General features: G+C 43.4%; 1 protein-coding gene across 1 annotated transcript; it reads left to right on the plus strand.

Annotated features, from left to right (window-relative positions):
- The first annotated feature begins 4,209 nt into the window (after positions 1-4,209).
- On the plus strand, positions 4,210-23,102 carry LOC102683510 (calcium-activated chloride channel regulator 1-like). The gene is made up of 14 exons (XM_069188285.1): positions 4,210-4,464; positions 7,587-7,730; positions 8,592-8,745; positions 10,913-11,021; positions 11,191-11,350; positions 12,078-12,305; positions 12,611-12,835; positions 15,509-15,686; positions 16,334-16,440; positions 18,033-18,254; positions 19,201-19,471; positions 20,282-20,437; positions 20,872-21,093; positions 22,104-23,102. Exons 1-14 carry the CDS (start codon positions 4,210-4,212, stop codon positions 22,418-22,420), a joined length of 2,748 nt encoding a protein of 915 aa, XP_069044386.1. The 3' UTR covers positions 22,421-23,102.
- The last annotated feature ends 3,273 nt before the right edge of the window (positions 23,103-26,375 follow it).

Here is a 26,375-nt window from a genome sequence, read left to right on the forward strand (position 1 = left end):
TAGTCAACTAAGACACTTGATATTCAATTTATCCTACATTTGTGCTATAAACAGAATTGAAAGATGAATTTCATCAAACATGTTCCTGATTCCCTGGATCTTTGTAATATGTTCTACCTGTAACTTGCAGTTCATTAAAAAAACTTGAGTGTTCAGAATATTAAATATTTTAGATACTGTAGATTCCCTGTCCCTTTATCAGTGATCATCTGATGATACTACAGCCCTCTATTGGCCAAAACACAAGTGTTATCTGTTGTATCTGGTGTAAAGTGTGGATCTGTTTTAATTTATTTTTTGCAAACAGAAACCAATGGTTTTACAGCATTCTGAATACACATATTTTCCAACGCTTTTAAAGCATAATCTAATTTTGATTAAAATCTGTTAGACTGTTGTGAATTGTATTAAGGCTCGACCAATAAATTCACACCTGCTTTGCTCAACTAAACAGGCTCACCCCTCTCACTGAAATAGTGCTTTTTTATTGTTTATTTTTAATTGTTGCTGTTCCTGTTGTCATTCTGTACAGAATTCTGTTGTCATTCTGATTTGAGAAACGGCCTTTAAAGGCGCTATATCAAATCAAGTTTATTATTATAATATTTATTATATGTGTATGTGAGTGTGTGCGTGCATGCGTGCTCATGTTGGTCATTAAGATTTTCTGGGGTTCCTATGAGAAGATGGCTTGTACTGTAGGTGGTAGTTGGATGCTTTGGTTTGATCAGGGGTGGTACTTGGTCCAAAGAGTTTGAGAACTACTGTCCTAGTGTGATCCTTGATTTCAGGTGCCTTTCTGCAGAAGGAGTTCCAAAATCCCTCTGTGAGGAAGCAGTCGGAGAGATCAGTCTGATCATGGTCGTTAAAGGTGAAATGGGAAACTATTGGTCTGGAGAGATCTTTGATCGCCCCAGCCCTGGCATGTTCCCTGAAATGGTCTCCCAGTATCTTCCCTGTCTCACCAATGTAAATAGTTGGGCATTGTCTGTAAAAGATCAAGAAAATAAGGTAACTGGAAATACAAGAAGTCATCTGAGGGATGCGATGAGATGATGATGGGTCAGTCAGAAAATAGGGTACCAGTGGAGGTATCATCCTGTAAGATAGAGAAATTGTCATTAATGTTCTCTGGAATACAAAGGCTGATAGGGAAGCACCATTAGAATGCAGTTGCAGAGTCTGGACGTTCCTAGTGTAATACTGTAAAGTATATTACAATGCTTCTAACATTATACTTTTCAGCTTGGAAAACATCCTAACCATAGACCATAGAATGGTGGCACATATCCAGTAACATTAGAATGTGATGGACATTTCTTTGGCTTGACCAGGTTTGAAATATAGCATTAACTAAATTCAGTAGAACTATTTGATTTGGACCATCCTATTCCTCTGAAGAGAAAGCAGTCAACAGGCCTGTATTGCTAAAGTAGGGTGTCTGACATCACCTGCAGGTGAGCTTTCAAGACAACGTTGTAAGTAGTCTGTGTGTCTCCGTCCATTGCTCATTTGTTAACTGCTGATCTGTAAATTTAGACAGACAGATGTTAGCTTCTTTTGGACATGTACTGTATGTGCCATGCTGCTGTTATATAAATACAAGTTAGAATATTCAGTGTAATTCCATGTTATCATATCAGCTGTTTCCTTTGAATCTACACCTAATGTAAACATTTTCTAGTTTGTCTAGGTAGGTCACCAAGGATAACCACTTAGCAATTAAAAGTTATTTGGTTTTCAAGATTAAGGTCATAAGGATTACAAGCATGTGTGGAACCCAGGCCTACAGTTGTATGCAAAAGTTTGGACACCCCTGGTCAAATTGCATTTTCACTGAATCTCTAAGTAAAAGAAGTTAACACAACCTCTGCAGCATACAAACTGAAACATAGCATATTTCTGCACATTCTAACGCACAAAATCACTATTTATTTATTTGCTGAATTTAACAGATTGAAAGAAAATGAAACGGTGAAGGTGGCATGTGCAAAAGTTTGGACACTCTTCCAGTTGATTCATTGATACTTTTTTTAAGGCCACAAAACTTCTTAGGCCTTAAATTAAACCAGGTGAAGACAATTCTAGAGCTGAATACAGACTCTGACCCTTCTAACCTCTCAAGATGTCGTGCCCATTCTCACCAACCTTGGGCTGTTCTACGCAGTTGACCGAGGACTTGAAAATAAAGATAATTGACTCTTACAAAGCAAGGGAAGGCTATAAGAAGATATCTACACACTTCCAGCTTGGAATTTCCACTGTCAGAAATCAGAGTTAGGGGGAACTGTTGAAGTCCAGGCAAGACCTGGAATACCCAGAAAAATCTCTGATAGCTCGCAAGGTGGTCAGATATGCAAACCAGAACCCACATATCACTGCAAAGGAGCTGCAGAAAGGTTTATCTGGCACCAGAGTAGTGATCCAGAGGTCCACAGTACAGCGCTGCTCACACACAAAAAATTTGCATAGAAGTGCTATCAGAAGAAAACCTTTCCTACGACCTCATCACAAAAGGCAACATATGAGGTATCCAAAACAATACTTAGATTGATCTAAGCCTTTTACTTAGAAACGTTTTGGAAAAAAATACCGTTGACTGATAAAACAAAAATTTTACTTTTTGGCCACAACCACAAAAGATTTATTTGGAGAGAAACAAGTGGGGTATTTGAAGAAAAGAACACCTTGCCAGCTGTTATGCTTTAGAGTTGTGTGGCAGCCGGTGGCACAGGAACCAGTGTGCGGATAGAGGGAAGAATGGATTCTACTAAATATCAACACATCCTAGAAGCTCGTGTCCCAGAGTCAGTGAAGAAATGGAAGCTGAAAAGAGGTTGGATATTTCAGTGAGAAAACAATCCAAAATATCCCTCAGAATCAACCATGAAGTACCTACAGGAATGGAAGATGAAGGTTCCCCAGACTTGAATATTATTGAAAATCTGTTCAGAGATCTCGAACATGCAGTGCATGCAAGGCGACCTAAAAATATTTCTGAGCAAGGAGGAGTGGGAAACAATTCCTAAAGCAAGAATAGAAAGACTCTTAGCTGGCCACAAGAAACGTTTGGCAGCTGTGATTTCTGCCAAAGGAGGTGTTAAAAAGTACTAAGTGACAGGGTGCCGGCGTGAAACTTTGGCACGTCACATTCACTGTTTTATTTTATGTCAAGCTGTTAAATTCAGCAAACAGTAATAGGGCATTAGAACGTGCCGAAATATGGCATGTTTAAGTTTGTATCCTGCAGAGGTTGTTTTAACTCTTTTTCACTTAGAGATTGTGTGGAACATGCAGTTTGACCAGGGCTTCCCAAACTTTCACATACAACCGCAGACCTGTGCCTGTAATTACTTAGATTCGGTCATGTCAATCCCTCCATTGATTAGACAGCTTAATGATCATAAATCTGTCCCCTTTTTTCCTTCTGCTCTCTATAAACAATTTATCACCTTTGGAGGAACATTTATTGGTCTGGGAAAGTCTGGGAAAAAAACATAAATCTTGGAAGAACATTCACTTTTATAGCATCAGCTTTTCTGATAATTGTTAAAGGTGACAAGTTCCATCTATTTCAATCCTCTTTAAGTTTATTTTCTAGTACTCCAAAAATGTAAGAATATAGGTCTGATAAACTGTACAGTAATTTTAATTTAAGGTACTTAATTGTATTTTGAGCCTAACTTAAGCTTAAACTTAATGTCCTGAGGTGGTGTTTGACCTACTGTCACAGCCTTTGATTTTCTTACATTTGTTCCAAATCCAGAAATGTCTCCATATTGTTTAATATCTTTTCTAAAAATGCCTTTTAAACATTGTCTTAACTGTGGTCTACTGCCATTAATGTATTCTTATATAATTATTAAAATAGTCTATATCAATCATAAACTGTACTTTCTGTACACCTGAACAGTGTTTAGTCCATACCCCAAAATAAACACAAACATACATTTGAAAAATGTAGCTGTCCATGCTTTTACTATCATTTTACCACCTGTGCTGCTGTTTTGGTTTGTGAATAAAGTTCTTTGTTCTTTATAACGATTTTGTTGTGGCCCATCACACTTCATGCTGGCTTTGGTACAAAACCTGGTAGAACATGTGTTTGTGAAAAGCAAAGCTGATAAGGTTATTCCATTGAGACACGGGACAAAATGAGGTGAAGGACAGGGCACGTAAACTGTTTATGAGACTGTGTCATCAGGAGAGATGTGGAGAAGACTGGAGCTGCAGATGATCCACGCCTACCATAAATGTTTTTCAATAAATAGTTCAGGAACACGGCACACACAATCCCTCCTTCTGAGCTCCAAAGAAATGCTGTCCTCTGTGCTGCTGCTGTGCTGGATGGGCTCTGTAACTCTGGGGTCTCCAGTCCAGCTGATTAATAATGGATACACAGGGGTGGTCGTTGCCATCAACCCCCATGTGCCTGAGAACCCAGCGCTCATTGAGAAGATCAAGGTAAGGTCCTAAAGACAGAGCGAATTGCTACAGCTCTGAGTACTAACACAGCTCCCAAATCTACTAATGCTGCCAATGCTACTATCAGCACTGCTATCAGTGGCACTGCTGCCTCTGACAGGCGGCTCAGGAAGCCATGTCAATTCGGAAGGGGTGACCAGAAAATTGCAAAGCGGAGAATCCAGACTGCGTTAGGATCTAGGATTTCACAGACCTGATCTGAGAAACGCCAAGGCCTCTCTCTTTAATGAAAACAAGGACGGAGGGAGACGCGGGGCTGGTGATCGGTGAAGATCCATGAAGTAGCACCTGAGCTGATTAGGCCTGCGCAGCTTTTCTCAAGGTGTAACAGTGAAGTATTGAGAGACACAACACTTGTGTCAGATAGGCAGGGGAAGGATGAGGGAGCTGTGAATTGGGAGAACATCGTGAAGCCAAAGAGGGTTCACTGGACAAGGGATTCTAGACTTTGAGAGATGTAGGAGAAGCAGTTACCGGACCTAAGGCTGTACCAACTGGTAGACAGGATGTGTGCAGGAAGAGGGAATAATGTACTGCGAATGAGCAGTTCAGAGTGTCGGACAGCTTTTCAGAAGCAAAATCATTTTCAGATGAGAAACAGATTCACGCAGGGAGCAGAGTACAGAAGCTAATCAGCGCTGTGGAGAAAAACACCTTTTTTGCACTTTTAAAGAGATAGTATTGCATTTAAAAGAGAAAATTATTGACAATTATTTTATTTTTACAATATGGACTTGTGTTTAAACTATAAAATGATTGCATTTAACTGCATTAAGAAGTGACAGTTAATTAGTGAACAATATTGACTACTATTTTAATATATTGTATTATATTGTATACACAATAATATTGTGCCATGCAAAGCAGCATTAACTGTAACAACACAAGAATATCATCACAATCCTCTTTTTGAAAAACAGTAATGTAAAGAAGCACGTTCTGTCTATTGTATATATGAAGTAGAACACCCCGTGATTGAGCATTCCTGGGTTAAATGCGTGTCATTTCACCGTTTCTGTGACACAGCTTTCCAAACATTATTCTTTATGCGAAACTGCAGAAAAATGTACTGTACATGGGTTTTTGCCTACTCTTTTAACATTCTAAAGGAATACATTCACTATGACTTGACAGTAAGACATATACCTGCTGTTGGCATACTGTTACTGTTATTGTTGGTCACAGTAATCGGCAATGTTCATTCAGTAGTCATACATTTAGAAAGCCGTGTCATGGCTACTTCTCACAGAAATGTTAAAAATGATAAACATTTAACCCAGGAATGCTCACTGAAACAGTGTGGTACTTCATGTACTGTAAAAAAAAAGTACGCATGCTTCTATAGATTAATGTTTTGCAAAAAGGGTAGTGTAATGACATTCTTCTGTTGTTAAAGTCAATACTACTTTGCATGGGACAATATTATTGCACAGATAATACTCAATATTAATATAGTAGGGAATGTTGTTCACAGATTAACTATCATGTTTTAATGCAGTTATGTCATATCAATGCAATAATGTTCTTGTTTAAAGGCAACAATTTTCTTGTATAAATGCAATACTATGTCACATAAATGACATTAAAACCCAGTGCTGTCTAGTTTAAACACAAAGAATCTATTTTTCTCTGTGGCACTAATGAGCTTCCGTAGCATAGGCCACACAGGAGCTGAGGGGAAAAAAACGGAATTCCGCTTAAGTTATTTGTAGATAATCTGACCTTAGGTGGTTCGTTCACATGAAAAGGTTTCCCACTTTCCCAGAAACAAGCGTGATAGTGGAAGCTCTGCTGTGAAATTTGAAGTGACGTTTGATCCAGAAGGATATGTTGGAACAACCAGCTGCAGAGATGGGTGTGGTACCGAGTTTGAAACACTAGCGCAAACACTAGGCAGAGGCGTAGTCAAGAACCAGGTGGGGGTAAAGTCCGAGAGAAAAACCCAAAAGACAAAGTCTGGAGCAAGCAGGGGTCAGAGCCAAAACTAGCAAAGATAGCAGGGAGAAACCTGACACTGACACACCCGTCACTACTGAGTGGTTACTGAGGAGAGAAGCTGATTTTAATCATCATAATAATAATACAAACCAAAGGATGCTGTACGTCATAAAGAAAAAGACACAGAAATACAATAAAAAGTGAACGAAGAAAGGAAATAAACAAGAGCATACAGGTTTTTACAGATGTAGGCAATCAGACAAAGACCTTGGTTAAAAGGTGTTTTAAGTTTAGATTTGAAGAGAATTAAAGTTAAAGAATTAAAGAATTAAAGTCTGAGAAAGGTCATTTCACAACACTGGAGCAGCGACAGAAGAGGCATGGTCACCAAAAGCCCATGATTTAGTCCTGGGTACAGTGAGCGGAGGAGCAGCCTCGTGTGAATGGAGCCGACAGCATGGAGGAGTTCAGAGATGTATGATGGAGCCAGATTGTTCGGTAACCAGATCTTAAACAGCAGTCTTTATGAATAATGGGACACAGGTGTGGATGATCACTGCTTAAGTGGCACAGTGGTGAGAGTCACATACACTTCCACTGCAGCCGAAACATGGAATCCCAGAGAGCGGACCTGTGCCAGACAATCCATCCTGGGGCTAAATATAAAAAACACATGAGATAAGAGACAGGTGCTCAGGAATGACTCATATGCAGTAGTGGAGGTGCGCAGTACGGATAATAGGTCTTTCTTAGTACAAAATGTACAGTAGTTGACAGGTAGGTGGAGAGACATCATTAATTGCAATCGAGCCTTGAGGCCAGATATATCCAAATATCCTTCAGAACTAACTGATTCAAAGAAATCTGAGGTTTCTGAAGGATGTGAAAACGTGTTCTTGGCGAGAGGGACGTCAGGCTTTTCAAAAGCAGAATTCAGGGCTGATGAGGCTCTTGCTTGGGGGAATGCTGGGAAAATCGATTCTAAAGGAATTGTCAAGGAGATGAAAAGTGGAAGCTTGCAGTGAATCCACAGAATCCAGCAGAGTGCTTCGGGTGGGGTGGTTCAGATCTGGGGCTGCACTAGCATCTGAGGGTCAGGCGAACTGTAGAAGTGAAAGCACAGTAAATGATGCTGTAATCACCTCGCTTGTTCTTTCCTCCAGGAAATGTTCACAGAGGCTTCCCCTTACCTGTTCACGGCCGCAAGGAAACGGGCGTTCTTCAAGGACGTGAGGATTTTAATTCCCACAACCTGGAAAGAAAATCATTCTCTCTACAAGAAACCAAGCACTGAGACCTATAAAGAGGTACAACTACACATCACTACAGCGCTGCACACTGTGTTATTGTGTTATGTGTGATATTATGTGTTGGGTTGTAATATGTGTAATGTCTTCTGACTGAAAATGTTGGACTGAAATTTAGAAACCGGTACTTGGATATGAAATATAAAGGTATAAGCAGCAAAGAAATGGGGAGCTCGAAGTGGTCTATGTTGTTCGTTGTGGATATGTGTGGGCGCATGTTTGTGTGTCTGTGCGCGGGGAGGTGGGTTGCATATGCTGACATCCAATTTCCCTAAATCCCTTGTTTTAATACACGTACACATACAGTTCTTTTAAGAACGTTTTTGAAAATAATTTCCATGCTTTTGAGAAAGGATTGGGAAATGACATTTTTGATCAGTTACATTTAGGTTTTAGACTTACGTTACAGTTATATTAAAATTTAATATATTTGATTTATCGATTCTTCATATTTTGTGAGCAATATATACAGCAATAGGAACAAGTGAAGGTTTATTCCCTGCTGAAAAGAGAAGAGAGAAAACACAATGTTACGATATTTTAGTCTGTGACACTACCCTGGTAACCCTTACCCTCAAACCTCAGTCTTCATCCCAGTATTCCTCAGTCCCCAACCCTCAACTCCCAAGTCCTTCCTTCCTCAAGCTTCAGTTTATCCCAGCGCCTTCTCAAACCTCAGCCTATCCCGATACCCTCGGGCATCTCAATACACCTCAGACAATCTCCATTCTCAGCCTAGCCCAGTGCCATAGGGTGACAGGAAGGACTGCCTCCTGAATTGGACACTAGTTCATCCTACAGTGAAAACACACTCACACGGGTACCACTGTTGTTATGCAAAGCTTTGTTTGTCTGTTACAGGCAAGTGTGCAGGTTGCTGATCCATTCTGTGACAAGAGCATCGGCGCTCCATACACTTCCACTCTTGGTTACTGTGGTAAAGAGGGGAAACATATCCACCTGACCCCCGAATACCTGTTGAATGACCAGGCCATCGACATGTACGGACCCAGAGGTGAGACTGCAGCCCTGAGCACCTCGGACTCCCACTGGTTGTTTCTGATGCTTATTCAACTCAAGGTCGTGGGGGAGCCAGAGTCAGGGTACACTCCTAACAAAAGCAAGGGTACACTCTTGACGGTTCGCCATACCATTGGAAGGGCACACACAGACACGAACACACACACATTTGCACCAGGGCCAATTTCTCCCAAAGTCAATTCACCAACCAAGAAGTCTTTGGACTGTGGGAGGATCCTGGAACACCTGGAGGAAACCCGCAGTGACCCATGGAGAACATACAAAATACACACCGAGAGTGCCCCAGGTCTTGAACTGAACCCAGGACCCCAGCACTGTAAGGCAGCAGTGATCACTACTGTGCCACCATTCTTCCTCCCAAAAAGGCATTCAGCTGCAGCAATTGGTATTAATTGCTGACAGATGTGCTTCCACCAAGTGGGGTTGAATACATATTATATATATATACTGATGGAAAAAAGAAACACAACATTTTCTGGATTGAGAATACTATAGTTGCACAGTAGCTTATGTACTTTCACAAAAAGTTGTCCATTTGTTTTAAGCCCCCTGACCAGCAATACAGCTTGTGCAGTGAGGCATTGCAACTTGCCAATCTCACGAAAGCTCGTTACCTACGCTTTTACCCAACAAGGTCCAGGTGGAACAGGTCACCTTTAAAAAGGCCTTAATTCAAAGCTTAGGTCACTGCAAGAAAAAGGCCACACTTAGTCATTCCATAATGCCTTGAATGTCACCAGAAGCAAGGGAGAGGGTCATTGGCATGCTGCAGGCAGGCGTGTCACGTGCCAGCGTTGCCAGACACTATGGAGTAAGCTGCTCCACTGTGTCCCGGCTGCAGAGAAGGTTTCAGCAGACTGGCAGGACAGACCGTCCAAGATCCGGTCCCCCTCAAGTGACCACACCAGAGCAGGACTCACACATCAGACTGGTCCACCTGAGAGATCGTTTCAGATCTGCCACCTCTACTGCTGCTGAAACTGCCAGCAAACACAATGTCTGCATCAGTGACAGGACAGTGAGGCTCCATTCTGCCGGCCTTAGAACAAGGCAACCTGTCAGAGGCCCTCTGCTCACACCTCCTAAACATCACACACAACTGGCTTAGGCCAGACAGAGGCTGCGATGGACTCGTCAGCAGTGGCATCAGGTCACTCTTCAGCCTGTTCCACGCAGACGGGAGGGCCAGAGTGTGGAGGAGAAGGTGTTGCGTTTCTTTTTTCCATCAGTATAGATTACAGAATAACGATTTATCTTTGCTGTAAGAAAGACACAAATGGCTTAAGCCTTTGATCGAGGTTTTTCTCACAGCCTAGTTATATAAATGAGAGAAATTGCTTCACCAGTTGAAGTTTTAGGGAGGTCAGATTGTGGAGGCTCCGCATAGAATTTAGCCAGGCCCATGGGGCTAACACCTCTTCACCCTTGCAGCTGCCTCCCTGTTTCATTCCTTGTAAGTGAGGGAGGTTGTGACAGTGCTGATCTACAGCCAACACTGTCCTTTCCTGAGCCAGATGAGTTAACACCAAGGTAATAAGTACTCTATCCTTTTAAAGTAATCAGCTAATCATAAATAGAATTAGACTGAACTACCGAAGTGTCGTATGTGCACAAGACACCTACTTCAAAATGCATGTTTTAAATAGACCAAACAACTGGTTTCTCCTTTTTCATCAAACTGAACTATTGGGGGGCAGCACAGTGGTGCAGTGGTGAGCATTGCTGCCTTGCTGGGGTCCTGGGTTCAATTCCAGACTATCTGTGCAGGGTCTGTATGTTCTCCCTGTGAACACGTGGGTTTTCTAAGGGTGTTCCAGTTTCCTCCCACAGTCCAAACACATGCTGGTACTGTAGGTCATTTATCTATGGAAGCACATTGGGCCTGATGGGAGGGTGTGAGTGTTTGTGTCTGTATGTGCCCTGTGATGAACCAGCTTCAGATCCAGGGTAGATCCTGCCTCGTACCTGTTGCTACAGAGGCTACGGCTCTCCTGTGACCCTGAATTGAATGAAGAGATTAGAAAATGGATAGGTGAACTGTGTTTATATATAGTATCTTCCTCACAGATTGAACATCTTTAAACCCATTGTTTCTTACATTTTGTCTTCACACACTGAATTATTCTCCTCTTGTGCTCCAGGTCGTGTGTTAGTGTACACCTGGGCAATCTTGCGATGGGGAGTGTTCAGTGAATTTAACTTCCAGCAACCATTTCATAGGCATTTCACTGGTGAGATAGAAGCTGTTAGGTAAGTGAAAATCCCTTCTCTAGAATTCTGTCTCACTCTTCACAATTCGTTCTGTTCTCCTTTGCACAAGGTGTCCACCGAGACTTCACAACAAGCACAATGCTTATGTACTTTAGTATCCAATCAGTGCATAACAACTGCACCTCTGTACTCTCTCTAACTCTCTCAGGTGCTCTAAGAACATTAGGGGCTCAATCAAGAATCGTTATTCGAAGAGAGACTGTAAGATAGACCCCTGGACAGGGCTGCCCTCAAAGAACTGTGTCTTCATCCCTCACAAGGAGCAGAACACAAAGGCCTCAATCATGTATCAGCCTTCCATTCCACAGGTGAGCTCCTGTAAAAAGATGCTGCTCCTCATAATGCCTCAGTCACACAGGCAAGCTTGTATTGGAAGATACTGGTCATTACACAGCCTCAGTCACACAAGTGAGCTCATGTAGAAAGATACAGCCCCTGAGACAGCCTCAGTCATAGTCAGGTGAGATCCTATAGAAAGATACTGTTCCTCACGCTGCTATAGTCATACAGGTCAGCTCCTGTAGTGTGATACAGCTCCTTACACAGCCTCAGCAATACATTGTAGAACAATACTGCTCCTCATACTGCCTCAGTCACACAGGTGAGCTCCTGTAGAATGATTCCTCTTCTCACACTGCCTCAGTGTGAGAAGAAATAAGAGTAGAGGTATCTTAACCATCAGAGATAGTTTGAACAAAAGAACATATTTGAGCCATTTTTCTCACATAGTTGCTCGGGAGCCGATCTATTCCAAAAACCCATCCTGACGCTTCTAGACGTGTGATCTACAGCTCACAATACTCTGTTGAAAGAAGACGTGACTTGACATGAGACAACTCATGTTAAGCTCTTGAATTTCAGTTGTTGGTTTTGGATCCACCCTTGTTTCAATATATGGAGTTCACTATATAATAACATCTTTCGTTGGTTACACAAGTTAATCAAGATATACACAATGCAGTGCCACAGAGCCAAAAAGTGTGACTCCCAAAATGTATAATATAGAAATATATGTTTTTTATTTGTGCCACCAAGGTTACTGAGTTCTGTGATGACAGCACTCACAATTTCGAGGTACTAAATGACCAGAACAAGCAGTGTGACTACAGGAGTGTCTGGGGTGTCATCAGCCAGACTAAGGACTTCAGAGGTGGCAACAACCCCCCCATGACAGCGGACCCCCCCAGTCCAACCTTCACTCTGCTGAGGGCCAGACAACGTGTGGTATGTCTGGTGCTGGACACCTCTGGGAGCATGAAGGATGTAAGTTTTCATTATTCATTCATTATACAATCAGGAGCAAGATTGGTAGTCTCTGGACCATTTGCGTAATGCAGAATACTTTGTGTGTTGGATAAATTTAAATAACAAGTCTTTCTGCACTCTCATGCACTGTACACAGGATCTATTGGCTATGTCTCCTTCTGGTATTTAGATGATAAGACACAGGAACTGCATTCAAGACCCTGCCCTTGTCTGCAGTCAATGCCACCTCCCTTTGTGGGGAGCTGTCTTGCTTCAGGAGATGACGATATGAGCTGTGTTACTCTGCTTTTTCCCTCTTCCAGTCTGACCGGATCAACAGGCTCCGTCAGGCTGCGATGATCTTCGTGGACCAGATTGTGGAGCAGGGCTCGCGAGTGGGCATCGTGGAGTTCAAAGGTTCTGCCCAGATCTTGAAGGGTCTGGTTCTCATCGATGGGCAGGCGGCACGGACCCAGCTGGCCAGTGCGCTGCCTTCTGCAGCCGATGGAGGCACCAAGATCTGCAGCGGCGTCCAGAAAGCGTTGGAGGTGAGTCAAGTCCTAAATGACCGGCCAGAACTGACTGCATGAGTGCGAGCTCTGACCTGTCCAGCTACATTTGCACATGAAGCAGGGCACAAAAGGGCTAATGAGGAGCAGAGAGGGGACTGTTATGATGAGACTGTTACTGAGAGATATCCATAAACTCACAGCTAATGATAATGTATCAGTCGTTCTCAAACACATCCAAATTTGAACTCCAGTTCATCAGCTTGCTTTTGAATTTTAAATCATTTCTGTTCTTCAAAGTGTTTTTCAAATTGATATCTACTAAAGGAGGAACATTGTTGCATTTTGTTCAGGTTTTATAGTATGGGTTCTCAAAGTGGTACAGGCTAACAGATTTGTGGTCAATTATATCTATAAGGTGGTGGCACAGTGGTGCAGTGGATAGCATTGTTGTTTCTGAGCACTTATGGACCTGGGTGTTATCTGTGTGGAGTTTGTATATTTTTCCTGTGTTTGCGTGGGTTTGCTCCTACAGCCCAAAAGCATTCTGGTAGGTTAATTGTCTGCTGGGAAAATTGTCCTTGGTGTGAGTGTGTCTGTGTCTACCCTGAGATGAGTGTGCAAGGCTGGATTCACCCTGGGTGGGACACCAGTCCATCAGAGGGCACGTACAGACACAAAGTTAGATATACTGTAGACCCACACACTTACACCAGCCACAATTTTCCTGAACTGTTGGAGAAAACCGGAGTACCTGGAGGAAAACAACAGGGAAACCATGCAAACTTCACATGGATCGAGTTAATGTAGCCAATTTAACATTAACTAAATACAAATGACCAGTACAGGGATCAGCAAGGGGTTCCAAATGACAAAAACTATAAAAGTGAAAGCAGGCTGCATTTATGAATTATTAGCTTATCATTAACTTATTATAATTATTAATCATTATAATTATTAACTTATTACTTATTTGTTTGGGATATTTCTTCTCCCCAGTCACGATTTGGGTTATATGCGGTATTCGTCTAGTTATAATGTTGTATGCACACTGCTCAGTGCCTTGGAGTTCCAGGGATATATTTCATTTCACTTCCAAGGTGGGTAAACGGCGTGGCTGTGTCATGCTTGCTCTCAATGAAGTATCGCAAAACTGCACTAGAATCACCACAACTGCCAGCAGTTTGTCACGGATGTCGGAAAGGACGAACCGTGGAATGGCAGGGGAGCGAAAATAGACCCTATGCGTAGCAGCGAGACGGGGGTTAGCCCAGGCTCAGCTGTTCAGGAGAAGCCGTATAGAAACCTAGGCCCTCAGGCCAAGGACAGGAGTGACCTGGTGCTAGGTGGGTCTCAAGACATCCGAACCTCAATGCTGAGCGAGGAGCAGAGCAGAAGCAGGAAGTAAATAGGCTCCACAACAAGACGCACCAGAAAGACAAGAATAATCACAGGGAACTAGGAACAGGAGGAAAGTAGAGCGCCCTCTAGGTGTACTGGGCGTGACACAGTTACTATAACCCCAGATCAGGTAGAAAATCAATCCCACTTGTGCACACTTCGACCTGGCTGTTGAAGACCTGACCCTGTCATACTCGGGTTGCAGTCTTAGAGATCTTCATCTTAGTTTGGGAATTCATAGTGTGCTTACCTCATTTTCTGACTTGTGCTTTGTTTGACTCCACTCTTGGATTTCCCCTATGGACTGTGCTTTGTTTTTGAGTCTCTCTGGCTTTGACCCTTATTTGTTTTGGATGATGGCTTTGGGATGATTGCCCATGGCTTGCTCTCTCACCTTTAAGCTCATTCCTTCTCTAGACTTGGACCCAGCCTGCAGCTTCTGACTGCTGTTCTTCAACGGGAAAGTGCGACAGTTATGGGCTGGTGCATGACTTGCATCTGTGTGTATCAGCTCGCATGACTTTAATGGGCATCTCTAATAAACCAGTACAGTGTTTAGTTAAAATCAAATGCAATGGAAATTGTAGAGAAAAAAATGAAAAGGCTCCACCATGCTGGATGTCAAACATGTGCTCAAAGCCTGGGCAGGAAATAGGATCAGCAATAAGCACAGGAGCAGCTTTAATATAGTTACAGGGTCACAGCACAGCACCCCTTTGAAAAATATGATTTTCTAATTTATTTGGTTTGACATGGAGTCAAAGTACCCTACATCTGTTTATACAGCTGGGTATTTGACTGGGCTGTGTGGCACAGAAGAGGCATTCCGAATTGTAAATCCACTGATCACCACTAGAGGGCAAAGAAAGACGACACACCTGGCTCGGTCCTCACCTCCATCATCCGCGTGGGAATGAATGTCAAGATCATTACCCACTCTGAAGGAGCAGCTACATAAGATTCCCACACAAGTGTTTTTGCGTTTGTTTCAGAACTGAAGCTCAGGTGCACATTCCTGTTTCTTTGCCCCTCGTTAGAAGAGAAAGGCCTCCTCTTTCTTTTTTTCAACTGTTTTGCAAGGGATTATTCCATCCCAGGGAGGACCCCTCGTTGGTCTTCTATCTCCTATCTGAGATATTGACCTGAGCCTGCAATCGCCGGCGGTGCATATTTTCTGAACCAACATCTGTTACAGCTGATTCAGGTGAAGCACTGTACCTCACTGAGGAGCACAGCAGCAGTGTCTCACCTGGGATTTGAACCCCGAGCGCTGCTCCACACTGCTGTCCTGACCAGTTCCTCCTCTCCCAGGTTCTCCGACAGGATGACGGGGACACGGCTGGGGACGAGATCATTCTCCTGACGGATGGTGAAGACAGCAGCGTAGGGTCCTGTCTGGAGGAAGTGAAGAGGAGTGGTGTCCACGTCCACACCATCGCTCTGGGACCCAGTGCCGACCCCCGGCTGGAGGAGTTTGCGACCGGGACAGGTATTTCAGCCAGGGGTCGAGACTCTCCACTGTTCTACCTTGTGAGCTTAGCTTCCTGCAAAGCAGTGCATTGAGACAATCACATATTGGGAAACATCTGGACTGCTTCTATCTGAACAAGAGGAAAGGGGATATGGTTTGTCTTTCCAGATTCTTTTGAAAGTTGAAAGGAAGTGTTTTTTTTATTTTTCAAGGGGCAAGGACACAGGGGTTTTCCTTTCCCTGAAATTAACTGAACAAAATTCAGGGAATGCAGGAATCAGCAGAACAAAACCAACCCTTTCTAAATCCTTGTTGGAGATCTCTTAAAATGTCATGGTTTTGCAGACACTCCAATTACATCTGTTGTTTCCGTAACCTTCTTGATAAAGTAAGACTGTTTGTGATCCACGTCTCCTGGATCACTACCCATCCCCTTTGCATGATTTAGTTTAGATTGAGCAATTTTCCCATCTGTGAGTACTGTGGCAAACCTATTCGAGTTGAAATTTCCTAGATAGGTGTCATTTCTTTGAGCATGACTGAGAAAACACCTTCCAAATAGAACATGTACCAGAATGCTTGGATGTTAAGTGACATCACATTGGTTTGTAATGCTGTCCATTTAGTGCTGCCATATCTAAATCCATTGTGATTTCATTGAACAGGAGGAAAGAGTTTCTCAGCCAATGACAAACTGGACTCCAACGCACTGATGGATGCATTCAGTGACATCACTTCTCAGTCTGGAGATGACATCACTAGTGCTGTCCAGGTGTGGCTTTGAGCTGCTCTTACCGTTCCTACTATTATAATTTTTAGGTTGTTATAAAACAATTGTCTAATAATGGGAGCACTCAAGGGCTCAGAATGCTTCAGCATCTATAATGTCCCACAAGATGATGTACAGCTTCAAGTTTCGCGGATGTCAACCAAACACATCGATCACATGAAAAATGGTAACAAAGAACAATATTCAGACAGAATATGTCGTGAATTCCTGGAAATTCATTACAGAACAGTCTCTGTCTCATGCACAGTAATATTGCAATTATCCAGAGAGTAATTGCAATAAAAGAATCAAGTGTCGCTCTAATTGTAAAAGAATTTGCTGATAACAATTATGTGGTCTCAGCCCCATCTCGTCTGATGAAATATTTAAGACATAGGAAAGAAAGGCAAAATGTTCGAATTTGCCATGCACCCCAGGGAGAGTCACCACAGGAAGGTAGGGTCAGGAGCTGGGCTGAGATGGCTGTAATGATGGACAGTGAGCAGCTGGGACCTTCCACAAGTTGAGGGGTAGATTTCAGTAAAGCAGTGGTGTGTTCTAGGGTGAGTGAGCACAGGAGAGAACAGATACAGCAGATCAGACAGACAAGGAAGAGGGAAAAGGGGTAGCAGATCACACAGTGTAGGAAGGGGGTATAAAGGCAGCAGACTAGACAGAGGATGAAGAAGGGAATGAGACTGCAGTCACACAGATTAGGATGAGGGAACAGAGGCAGCAGATCAGACAATGAAGGAAGAGGGGGCATGTAAAGAAGATTAGACAGAGGAGGATGAGGGAACAGGGAGCAAGTCAGAGGAAGACGAAAGAACACAGGCGGCAGATCAGACAGAGGAGGAGGGAACGGGGGACCAGATCCAACAGAAGAAAGAGGGAATAAAGGCAGCAGATCAGACAGAGGATGAAGAGGGACAAAAGGCTGTGGATCACACAGCTCACACAGATGGGGATGAGGGAACAAAGCTAGCAGATCAGACAACAGAGGAAGAGGGAAAATGCAGATAAGATCAAACAGAGGGAAATGGGGGAACAGGGAGCAAATCAAACAGAAGAAGATAAGAGAACACAGACAGCAGATCATACTGCGAAGGAAAAAGAAGCAGAAGAAGCATATCAGACAGATGAAGAAGGGTGAATTTGGGGAGCAGATCTGACAGAGGAGGAAGATGGAAGTGGGGGAGCAGATCAGAGAAGGGTGATTATGGGTTATAAAATGTGTCCATGACTTCTTGTGGTCATAGAAACATCCTGAACAAAATTCCAAGATTACAAAAGTTTAAAACTTGTGCACCCCTTGAGTCAGACTCCAAATTAGTATCAAACATCTTATCCCTATATTAGATAATATTATCAGGTTTGCAAAATAAATCTGAAATACATCTGAGTTTGGTGGAACATTTTAAACAGGAAACCTCTTCTCTAGCACGTCTAACATTGTTGTGTTCCTTTAAGGCCAGTTCTAGAGACGGCTTCCAGCTTCCTTTCCTGAGGGACTGGAGGAGGTGAATCTCCAGTCTAATTTGTTATCTTTTAGACTTTGGCGCTTGACTTTTTTCTCTCTCTTCTTTCAAATCCAGCTGCTGAGCAAAGGGGGTAGGACTATCCCAGGGTCATGGTTCCAGGGTGAAGTCCCTGTGGACTCCACTGTTGGCAAAAACACCGTGCTGGCATTCACCTGGGAACATGCCCAGCCAGACATCACAGTCCGCAGCCCGAGTGGAGGATCCTACAAAAATAACGACATGGAAATACACTCAGGGGAGAAAATCGCCAAGCTGAACATCCCTGGAATAGCCGAGGTACTGAACACACAGGAACAATTACTAAATCAATAAAGCCATTCAGGCATTAGGAGAGTTGAATAGAGACTTCAACATTCATTTACATTTGTCTTATATAATCATTATAAGATGCTTGATGTCATTATTGCAGTACTTCATTTAATTAAATATCACATTTGATATTTAGAGTACGTTCTGAGTAAAAGCTGGAGGTTGTTAGTGAAAATCAGGTGTCTGATGGGAACAAGAGAAAAACGGTTTTGATGGGTGAAGTGAAAATAGTTTAGGTCCTGTTTTTTTAAGTAGATCACTTTCTCTTGACAACATCAATTACTGTTGTTTTTACAAAGTCAGTTCTTTAACAGACCTTGAGGAAGTTTTGTGACTGATGAAGAGCTCTATTGTTTAGTTAAAATATTCCAGTTATGATTCCATACATATTAAGTACTAACACTAACCTTACATACCTGCTGATATTGTCCCTTCCTGATATTGTTTTGATGTGCACTATGTCCTGTACATTTTAAGCAAGCCTTTTTTATATCTTGACACTTACAGAATTCTGCCCTGGCTCCAAGCATGTCTCATTTTCCATCGGTCAGTTTAGCTCATCTGTACTGAGCTACACCAAATTAAATTGAAACAATCATTTTTAATGACACCTGCAGAACTCAGCACTATGAATCATTTAGCTGCTTCAGCCCTATAGGATTCTAAAGGATGCAGACACTCTAAAATATGGCTGCTTTTACAGTACATCTGTCTGGGGTGGCACCAAAAATCTCAAGGTTGGCAAATCTCCACCTCTTCTTCTCTTTGCTACAAGCATCCTCTTTACAGAGCTCCTTTCATCCTTGCCTGCTGCCCTTCTGGTTCATCTCTCTGCTCTGCTAAAGATGCCAAAACATGTTCGTTGACCTGCAAGTGCCTGTATTAAATTCTCATTCTTGGTTAAATCTTGCAGATTGGTATATGGAGCTACAAGATTGTCAACACCCACAGCTCCCCCCAGACCTTCACATTGCTAGTGACCTCCAGAGCCGCCGATGAATGTGTCCCTCCGGTCACTGTCACTGGAGGCATAAGCGAGACACAGACAACCTACCCTCAGCCCCTCCTGATCTCTGCTCAGCTGTCCCAGGGCGCCTGGCCTGTCATCAATGCCAACGTCACAGCTATAGTGGACCTTGGTGAAAAGACCGTGAATAAACTGCGTCTGGTCGACAGCGGTACAGGCACGTGTTGACTGTCTGTCATTTGCACATTACACATATCAGGGCAGTTCAGGGAGCTTTGGAGGTACAGCCCTTTATTTAACCAGATAAATCAACTGGGAATAGGTTCTCATTTCCAAAACTTTTAAAAATCACAAACTAATACAGCTTGGCCGGAGACCACTGCACTGTAAAACATACTCCACAGTAGTGGGAAGGTACTGTATGATGCCAGAGCATAATGTTTTTTTAATAATCTAGCTAGAATGCGTCTGTCATTTACCTGACTGACAGTTGGTTTGGTGACCATGTAGCCTTGTGCTTTAAATCATAGTCATGTTGAAAAGAGAAATGTATCCCGGTTTTGGGTCTGAAGGAGTTTTTCCTCTAACATTTGCCAGAACTGTGTTCCCATCAGTCTTGACAAGCTTCCCAGTCCCTGCTGATGAAGAGCAGATCTATAATACTACTGCACCCCCATGCTTGACTGTAGGGATGGTGTTGATTGAGTCATGCACTGTGTTGAGTTTGTGCAAAATTGTGTGGCTCATTAAAGTGATTTTTTGGACCTAAATTCCTTTAGGTTTGCTACAGCAAAGGGGTTGAATTCATGTCTACTTATGCCTGGGCTGAATTCTTTTGCAAGGACCTGAATGTCATACTGAGAGTCTAGTGGACTTTTTCAATTGAAGTGGTTCCTCCTTCTCTCTCTCTAGCTGCTGTCTTGCCATCTAGTGTTCATTGCCATCTCTCTCCTTCTCAGTTCAATGTACTGTGGACTGTACAGTCAGCTTATTCTCCGCCTGTGTTTATACAACTCTCTCTTTGCAGGAGCTGATAAAACGAAAGATGATGGCATATACTCAGCTATGTTCCACAGCTTTAAGGGTAACGGGAGATACAGTGTAAAGTTTGAGGTGCAGGGTGTCAAGGGCGGAGTGGAGTACCCCAAAAATGCTGTTCCAGAAAGACCTCGACATAGCAGTGGTACGAAAGACTTAGAAATACAAAGGATACATGCAAACTAAAATAAAGACACCACAATACTCGGAATAAAACAGACACACTCTAACACACACAATACAATATGCACAAAACACACAATGAAATGCACTCTACAGTACAACATGCACAAGAACAATATGCAGAATACACTATACACACTACAATACTTGAATTATAACACACCAATAATTACAATACACACACTACAATGTGTACTCGTCAATACACACTACAAAGAGCACAATACCATACATATACAACAATATGAACCACATACAGAAGTGTTAACCTCAACACACTTAGACATGTACACTTAAATTAACTTTCCCATTTCTCTCACTCACGTACACACAAAATCACAGCAAGGACCTACTGCCACTTGTAACACTGTAATCTTTCTTTCTTTTAATTCATAGGTAGGATGCGTCGTAGCGCCCCCTCTCTTCGCCAGACTAGCACAGCTCTCGGCAGCTTCAGCCGCACTGCCAGTGGGGGCACAGTGACAGTGAAGGGAGTGCCAGCTGTGCTCAGGGATGACTTCCCCCCTGGAAAAGTGACCGACCTGACCGCCTCTGTGGCCAACAACACTGTCGTTCTGCAGTGGACTGCACCTGGAGATGACTACTACACTGGGACAGGTGAGAGCACAGACTGGACACCCATCACTACACTGGGACAGGTGAGAGACATAGACTGGACACCCATCACTACACTGGGACAGGTGAGAGACACAGACTGGACACCCATCACTACACTGGGACAGGTGAGAGACACAGACTGGACACCCATCACTACACTGGGACAGGTGAGAGCACAGACTGGACACCCATCACTACACTGGGACAGGTGAGAGACACAGACTGGACACCCATCACTACACTGGGACAGGTGAGAGACACAGACTGGACACCCATCACTACACTGGGACAGGTGAGAGCACAGACTGGACACCCATCACTACACTGGGACAGGGGACAGGTGAGAGACACAGACTGGACACCCATCACTACACTGGGACAGGTGAGAGACACAGACTGGACACCCATCACTACACTGGGACAGGTGAGAGCACAGACTGGACCCCCATCACTACACTGGGACAGGTGAGAGCACAGACTGGACACCCATCACTACACTGGGACAGGTGAGAGACACAGACTGGACACCCATCACTTTACTGGGACAGGTGAGAGACACAGACTGGACACCCACCACTACACTGGGACAGGGGACAGGTGAGAGACACAGACTGGACACCCATCACTACACTGGGACAGGGGACAGGTGAGAGACACAGACTGGACACCCATCACTACACTGGGACAGGTGAGAGACACAGACTGGACACCCATCACTACACTGGGACAGGTGAGAGCACAGACTGGACACCCATCACTACACTGGGACAGGTGAGAGCACAGACTGGACACCCATCACTACACTGGGACAGGTGAGAGACACAGACTGGACACTCATCACTACACTGGGACAGCTGAGAGACATAGACGGGACACACATCTCTACACTGAGACAGGTAAGAGACACAGACTGGACACCCATCACAACACCGGGACAGCTGAGAGACATACAGACTAGAACCCCAGTCCTTTTTCCAAACCCCTCTGATCTTCCTCTCCCTCTCCTCCAGTCTCCAGCTATGACATCAGAATTGGCCTCAGCCCACAGGCCCTGAGAGAGAGCTTCACTGCTGCTCTGCCCCTCAACACCTCCTCTCTGCACAGTGTTCCAGCAGGACAGACCCAGACTCTCCTCCTGCCTTTGGAGTCCTTGGCTGCCATGAACCAATCTGTGGTCTACCTCGCCCTGCGCGCCACGGATGAAGAGGGGGGCACCTCTGAGATCTCCAGCATCACCCAGTTGTCCACATACGAGGCCCTCTCCCAGGCTCCTGCTGGATCTGATCCATCACGCTGCTGGTTGTACCTCTGGATCTGCTGGATCTGAGTATCCGAAATGCATATGGGATCTTATATAACCCTGTGATGTACAGTAACAGTATCATGCTACTGCCCTTGCTTTAAAGTACTCAGGTTAAAATCTGGAGTATTATTATAGTCACTCTCTGCAGACTGGAAAAAAATTGACATTAGGCTGGTGAAAAGTGATATTTTTATCTGTTTGAAACTCAGTTTCCAAAACCCTTAATTTTATCAGTTGTAGGTAGTTTTCAGGCCAAATAATGGATTCAGAAGCACTTGGCAGTATGTAACCTGTAAGCTTCCAGATAGAGTACCGATGAGTCTGTTTTCAGATTATTTGCTATATCTCTAATCATGTTTGCAATGTGGTTGTTTGGATTTCTAAAGGACTGGGGTTAATTGAACAACTGGATGCGTTCTGGTGAACGCAGTCCTGCTACACAGATGATTTCATCTTTTAGTGTCATCTTGAACTCTGTCACCTTCGATTTTGTGAGAAAAGAGTTTGGTTCGTTTTTTTTTTTCTGTTCTTCACAGGGAATTAATGTTTTCTTTAAAGTCTCTATGTGCCAATCCTTCTCATTCAAACTGTAATTTGGGGTTAAGAGTGGTTCACTGGGTTAAGATTGATTGTGCTGACTGGTGTTTTCAGTTTAGCAAGAAATGGTTTGACTCCTTATGCGTCTAAATAAAATACTCCTACTGTATGTGTGCATGTTTGACTGCGCAATTATCTAGTTCTTCCATACATTAATTGTTTAACTGCTTTATCCAGTACAGGCTGGTGGGGGAGCTGTAGCCAGGAAACAACAGACACAAGGCATGTTACATGACACAAACACACTCACACTAGGCCAGTGATACCAGAAGCCAGATAACCTATGAGCATGTTATGGGATTTGGGAAGAAAACAGAGCACCCAGATGAAATGAGAAGAATACACAAGTTCCACACAGATGAATGACTATATGATGACCATATGAATTGAGCCTAGAGCCCCAGCACCATAAGGCAGCAATACCTGCTGTGCCACCTTGTCACACTTACTGTATCTAGAAAAGGCTAGGGTTAGGGTCAGAACTAGTTTTTTACTACAGGTGCTGGATTTTGGGTCCCAGGTGAACTTTAGGACGAGTGACAATTTGTTCCTTTTTTCTGAGACTTTTGGCTGATTGTATTGTACATTGCACTATTCAGGAATTGTATTCCAAAACAGAGTCAATGAAAACTTGTATGAAAACCTGTCATACTCTAATATTCTCATTTAATGTGCAACTAGACGTATAACTGGAGTCATCATATAATGGTAATTGTAACCCAAACTTTACACTGCCAGGAAATACACACTCATATAAATACCATTTTGGCAGCACTTTTTCAGCTGATTGGAAATGTGCTTCAAGACGATACAGTAAAGAATAAAAGAAGAAAAATTCCCAAGAGCTTTTTTCATGGGTGATTGTTACAGAATCCAAATTTTTGTTTTGAGAAACAGATACAAACACGCTGACAGTAGAGCTTCAGAGACACACTGCGGAATTGCTCTGTTGAAACATCGGCTAGGCTTGGGGTTAGCATTCCCACACTAATTGGACATTTGTTTCACTCAGTGCTGGATTGTGTGTTCCAAGTGCACTTTAGAACAAGTGGTAATTTGCTCCTTTATTCAACTTTTTTTTTTCTGAGAATGTCGGCTGCTTATATTGTATATTGCACCGTTCAGTACTTGAGTCAGACAAAAAAGTTGAAAGAAAATCTTTCCTACAGTGTTAACTCTCTTAATTGAATTTAGTAATTTAACTTGATGTATAAATGTACTCAACCTTTAGTGGTTCTTGTATCCCAAACCCTACACTTTATGCCAGCAGCCATATCACCCTGCAACTCACAACTGGCAACCCACTGAAGCTCAGCAGGTGTGAGCCTGGTCAGTACCTGGATGGGAGACCTCCTGGGAAAAACTAAGGTTGCTGCTGGAAGAGGTGTTAGTGGGGCCAGCAGGGGGCGCTCACCCTGCGGTCCATGTGGGTCCTAATGCCCCAGTATAGTGACGGGGACACTGTACTGTAAACAGGCGCCGTCCTTCGGATGAGATGTAAAACTGAGGTCCTGACTCTCTGTGGTCATTAAAAATCCCAGGGTGTTTCTCGAAAAGAGTAGGGGTGTAACCCCGGCGTCCTGGCCAAATTTCCCATTGGCCCTTACCAATCATGGCTTCCTAATAATCCCCCTCTATGAATTGGCTACATTACTCTGCTCTCCTCCCCACTGATATCTGATGTGTGGTGAGTGTTCTGGCGCACTATGGCTGCCGTCGCATCATCCAGGTGGATGCTGCACATTGGTGGTGGTGGAGGGGAGTCCCCATTACCTGTAAAAGCGCTTTGAGTGGAGTGGCCAGAAAAGCGCTATATAAGTGTAAGCAATTATTATTATTATTGGCCTCAAATCCATGCTCATTTAAATACCAATGTTACAGCATTTTTTCAGCAGACTGAAAATTTGCCAAATTAAGATACACGATTGAAGAAGCTTTTTTCAATGGTTTTCACTATTTTAGATTCCTATTTTTTAGTTTGAAGGACACATTCAAATCTGATGACTGGAGAGCTTCAGAGAATCACTGCAGAATTACTCTGTTGAAACCCCAGCTAGGATTAGGGTTAGCATTCCCACACTACTGGGACATTTTTTACACTTCCTGGATTTTGGGTCTCAAGTGAACTTTGCATTCAAGCTGGCATTCAAACAACACAAAGACAATTTTTATGCTAAGAACCGGATTTTGGGGCCCAAGACAGCTTTAGGACGAGTGTTTTTTTGGTCCTTTCTAAAAAAAATTATTTGGGAAACTCCAGGCTTCCTGGATGGTGCGGTGTACCATTCGGAAATTGTTGCAAAACAGTCCGTTAGATCAAAAGGAGGAAAAAACATTACCGAATCGAACAAATTTGGAACATCTTTTCTCAACGGCTACAATTGTTTCTCACTGATACAGTTTGCTTTGGGGAATATATCAAAATCCGATGATTGGAAGGCTTCATAGAAAGATTGCGAAATGGCTCAGTTGGCACCCCAGCTAGGGTTAGGGTTAGCACTCACGCACTACTTACACGGTTTTTAAGCTCAGGACTGCATTATGGGCCCAAATCAAGTTTAGGACAATAATAATAATAATAATAATTGCTAACACTTATATAGCGCTTTTCTGGACACTCCACTCAAAGCGCTTTACAGGTAATGGGGACTCCCCTCGACCACCACCAATGTGCAGCATCCACCTGGATGATGCGACGGCAGCCATAGTGCGCCAGAACGCTCACCACACATCAGCTATCAGTGGGGAGGAGAGCAGAGTAATGTAGCCAATTCATAGAGGGGGATTATTAGGAGGCCATGATTAGTAAGGGCCAATTGGAAGTTTGGCCAGGACACCGGGGTTACACCCCTACTCTTTTCGAGAAGCGCCCTGGGATTTTTAATGACCACAGAGAGTCAGGACCTCGGTTTTACGTCTCATCCGAAGGACGGCGCCTGTTTACAGTATAGTGTCCCCGTCACTATACTGGGGCATTAGGACCCACATGGACCGCGGACAAGTGATTCCGTGCTCCTATCTGAATTTTGTTTTTCCGGAAACTCTCTGGGGCCTGGATGGCCAGTGCACCGCTGGTAAATTTCAACCAAAACTGATTCGGTCGGATCAAAATTTGAAACCAAGCATTATTGAATGCCATTCACTTGCAAGAGATTTGATCAATGGTTTTGATTTTATGCCATTCATACCTTTAGGTTTGGGGCACATGTCAAAATCCGATGCCCAGAGAGGTTCAGGTATAGATCGTGGAAATGCTCAGTTGCCACCCCAGTAGGGTTAGGGTTAGCATTCACACACTACTTACACAGTTTTTAAGCTGAGGTCTGCATTTTGGGCCCAAGCCAAGTTTAGGACGAGTGATTTCTTGATCCTGTCTGAAATC

The sequence above is a fragment of the Lepisosteus oculatus genome, chromosome 4 (assembly GCF_040954835.1).
Source record: "Lepisosteus oculatus isolate fLepOcu1 chromosome 4, fLepOcu1.hap2, whole genome shotgun sequence".
In the NCBI taxonomy this organism is placed as follows: Eukaryota; Metazoa; Chordata; class Actinopteri; order Semionotiformes; family Lepisosteidae; genus Lepisosteus; species Lepisosteus oculatus.

Coding starts and splice junctions, on each gene's coding strand:
- LOC102683510 (XM_069188285.1), top strand. CDS start 4,210: ATGTGGAGAAGACTGGAGCTGCAGATGATCCACGCCTACCATAAATGT. Junction 8,746..10,912: donor CGACATGTACGGACCCAGAG/GTGAGACTGCAG, acceptor CTTGTGCTCCAG/GTCGTGTGTTAGTGTACACC. Junction 21,094..22,103: donor TGACTACTACACTGGGACAG/GTGAGAGCACAG, acceptor CCTCTCCTCCAG/TCTCCAGCTATGACATCAGA.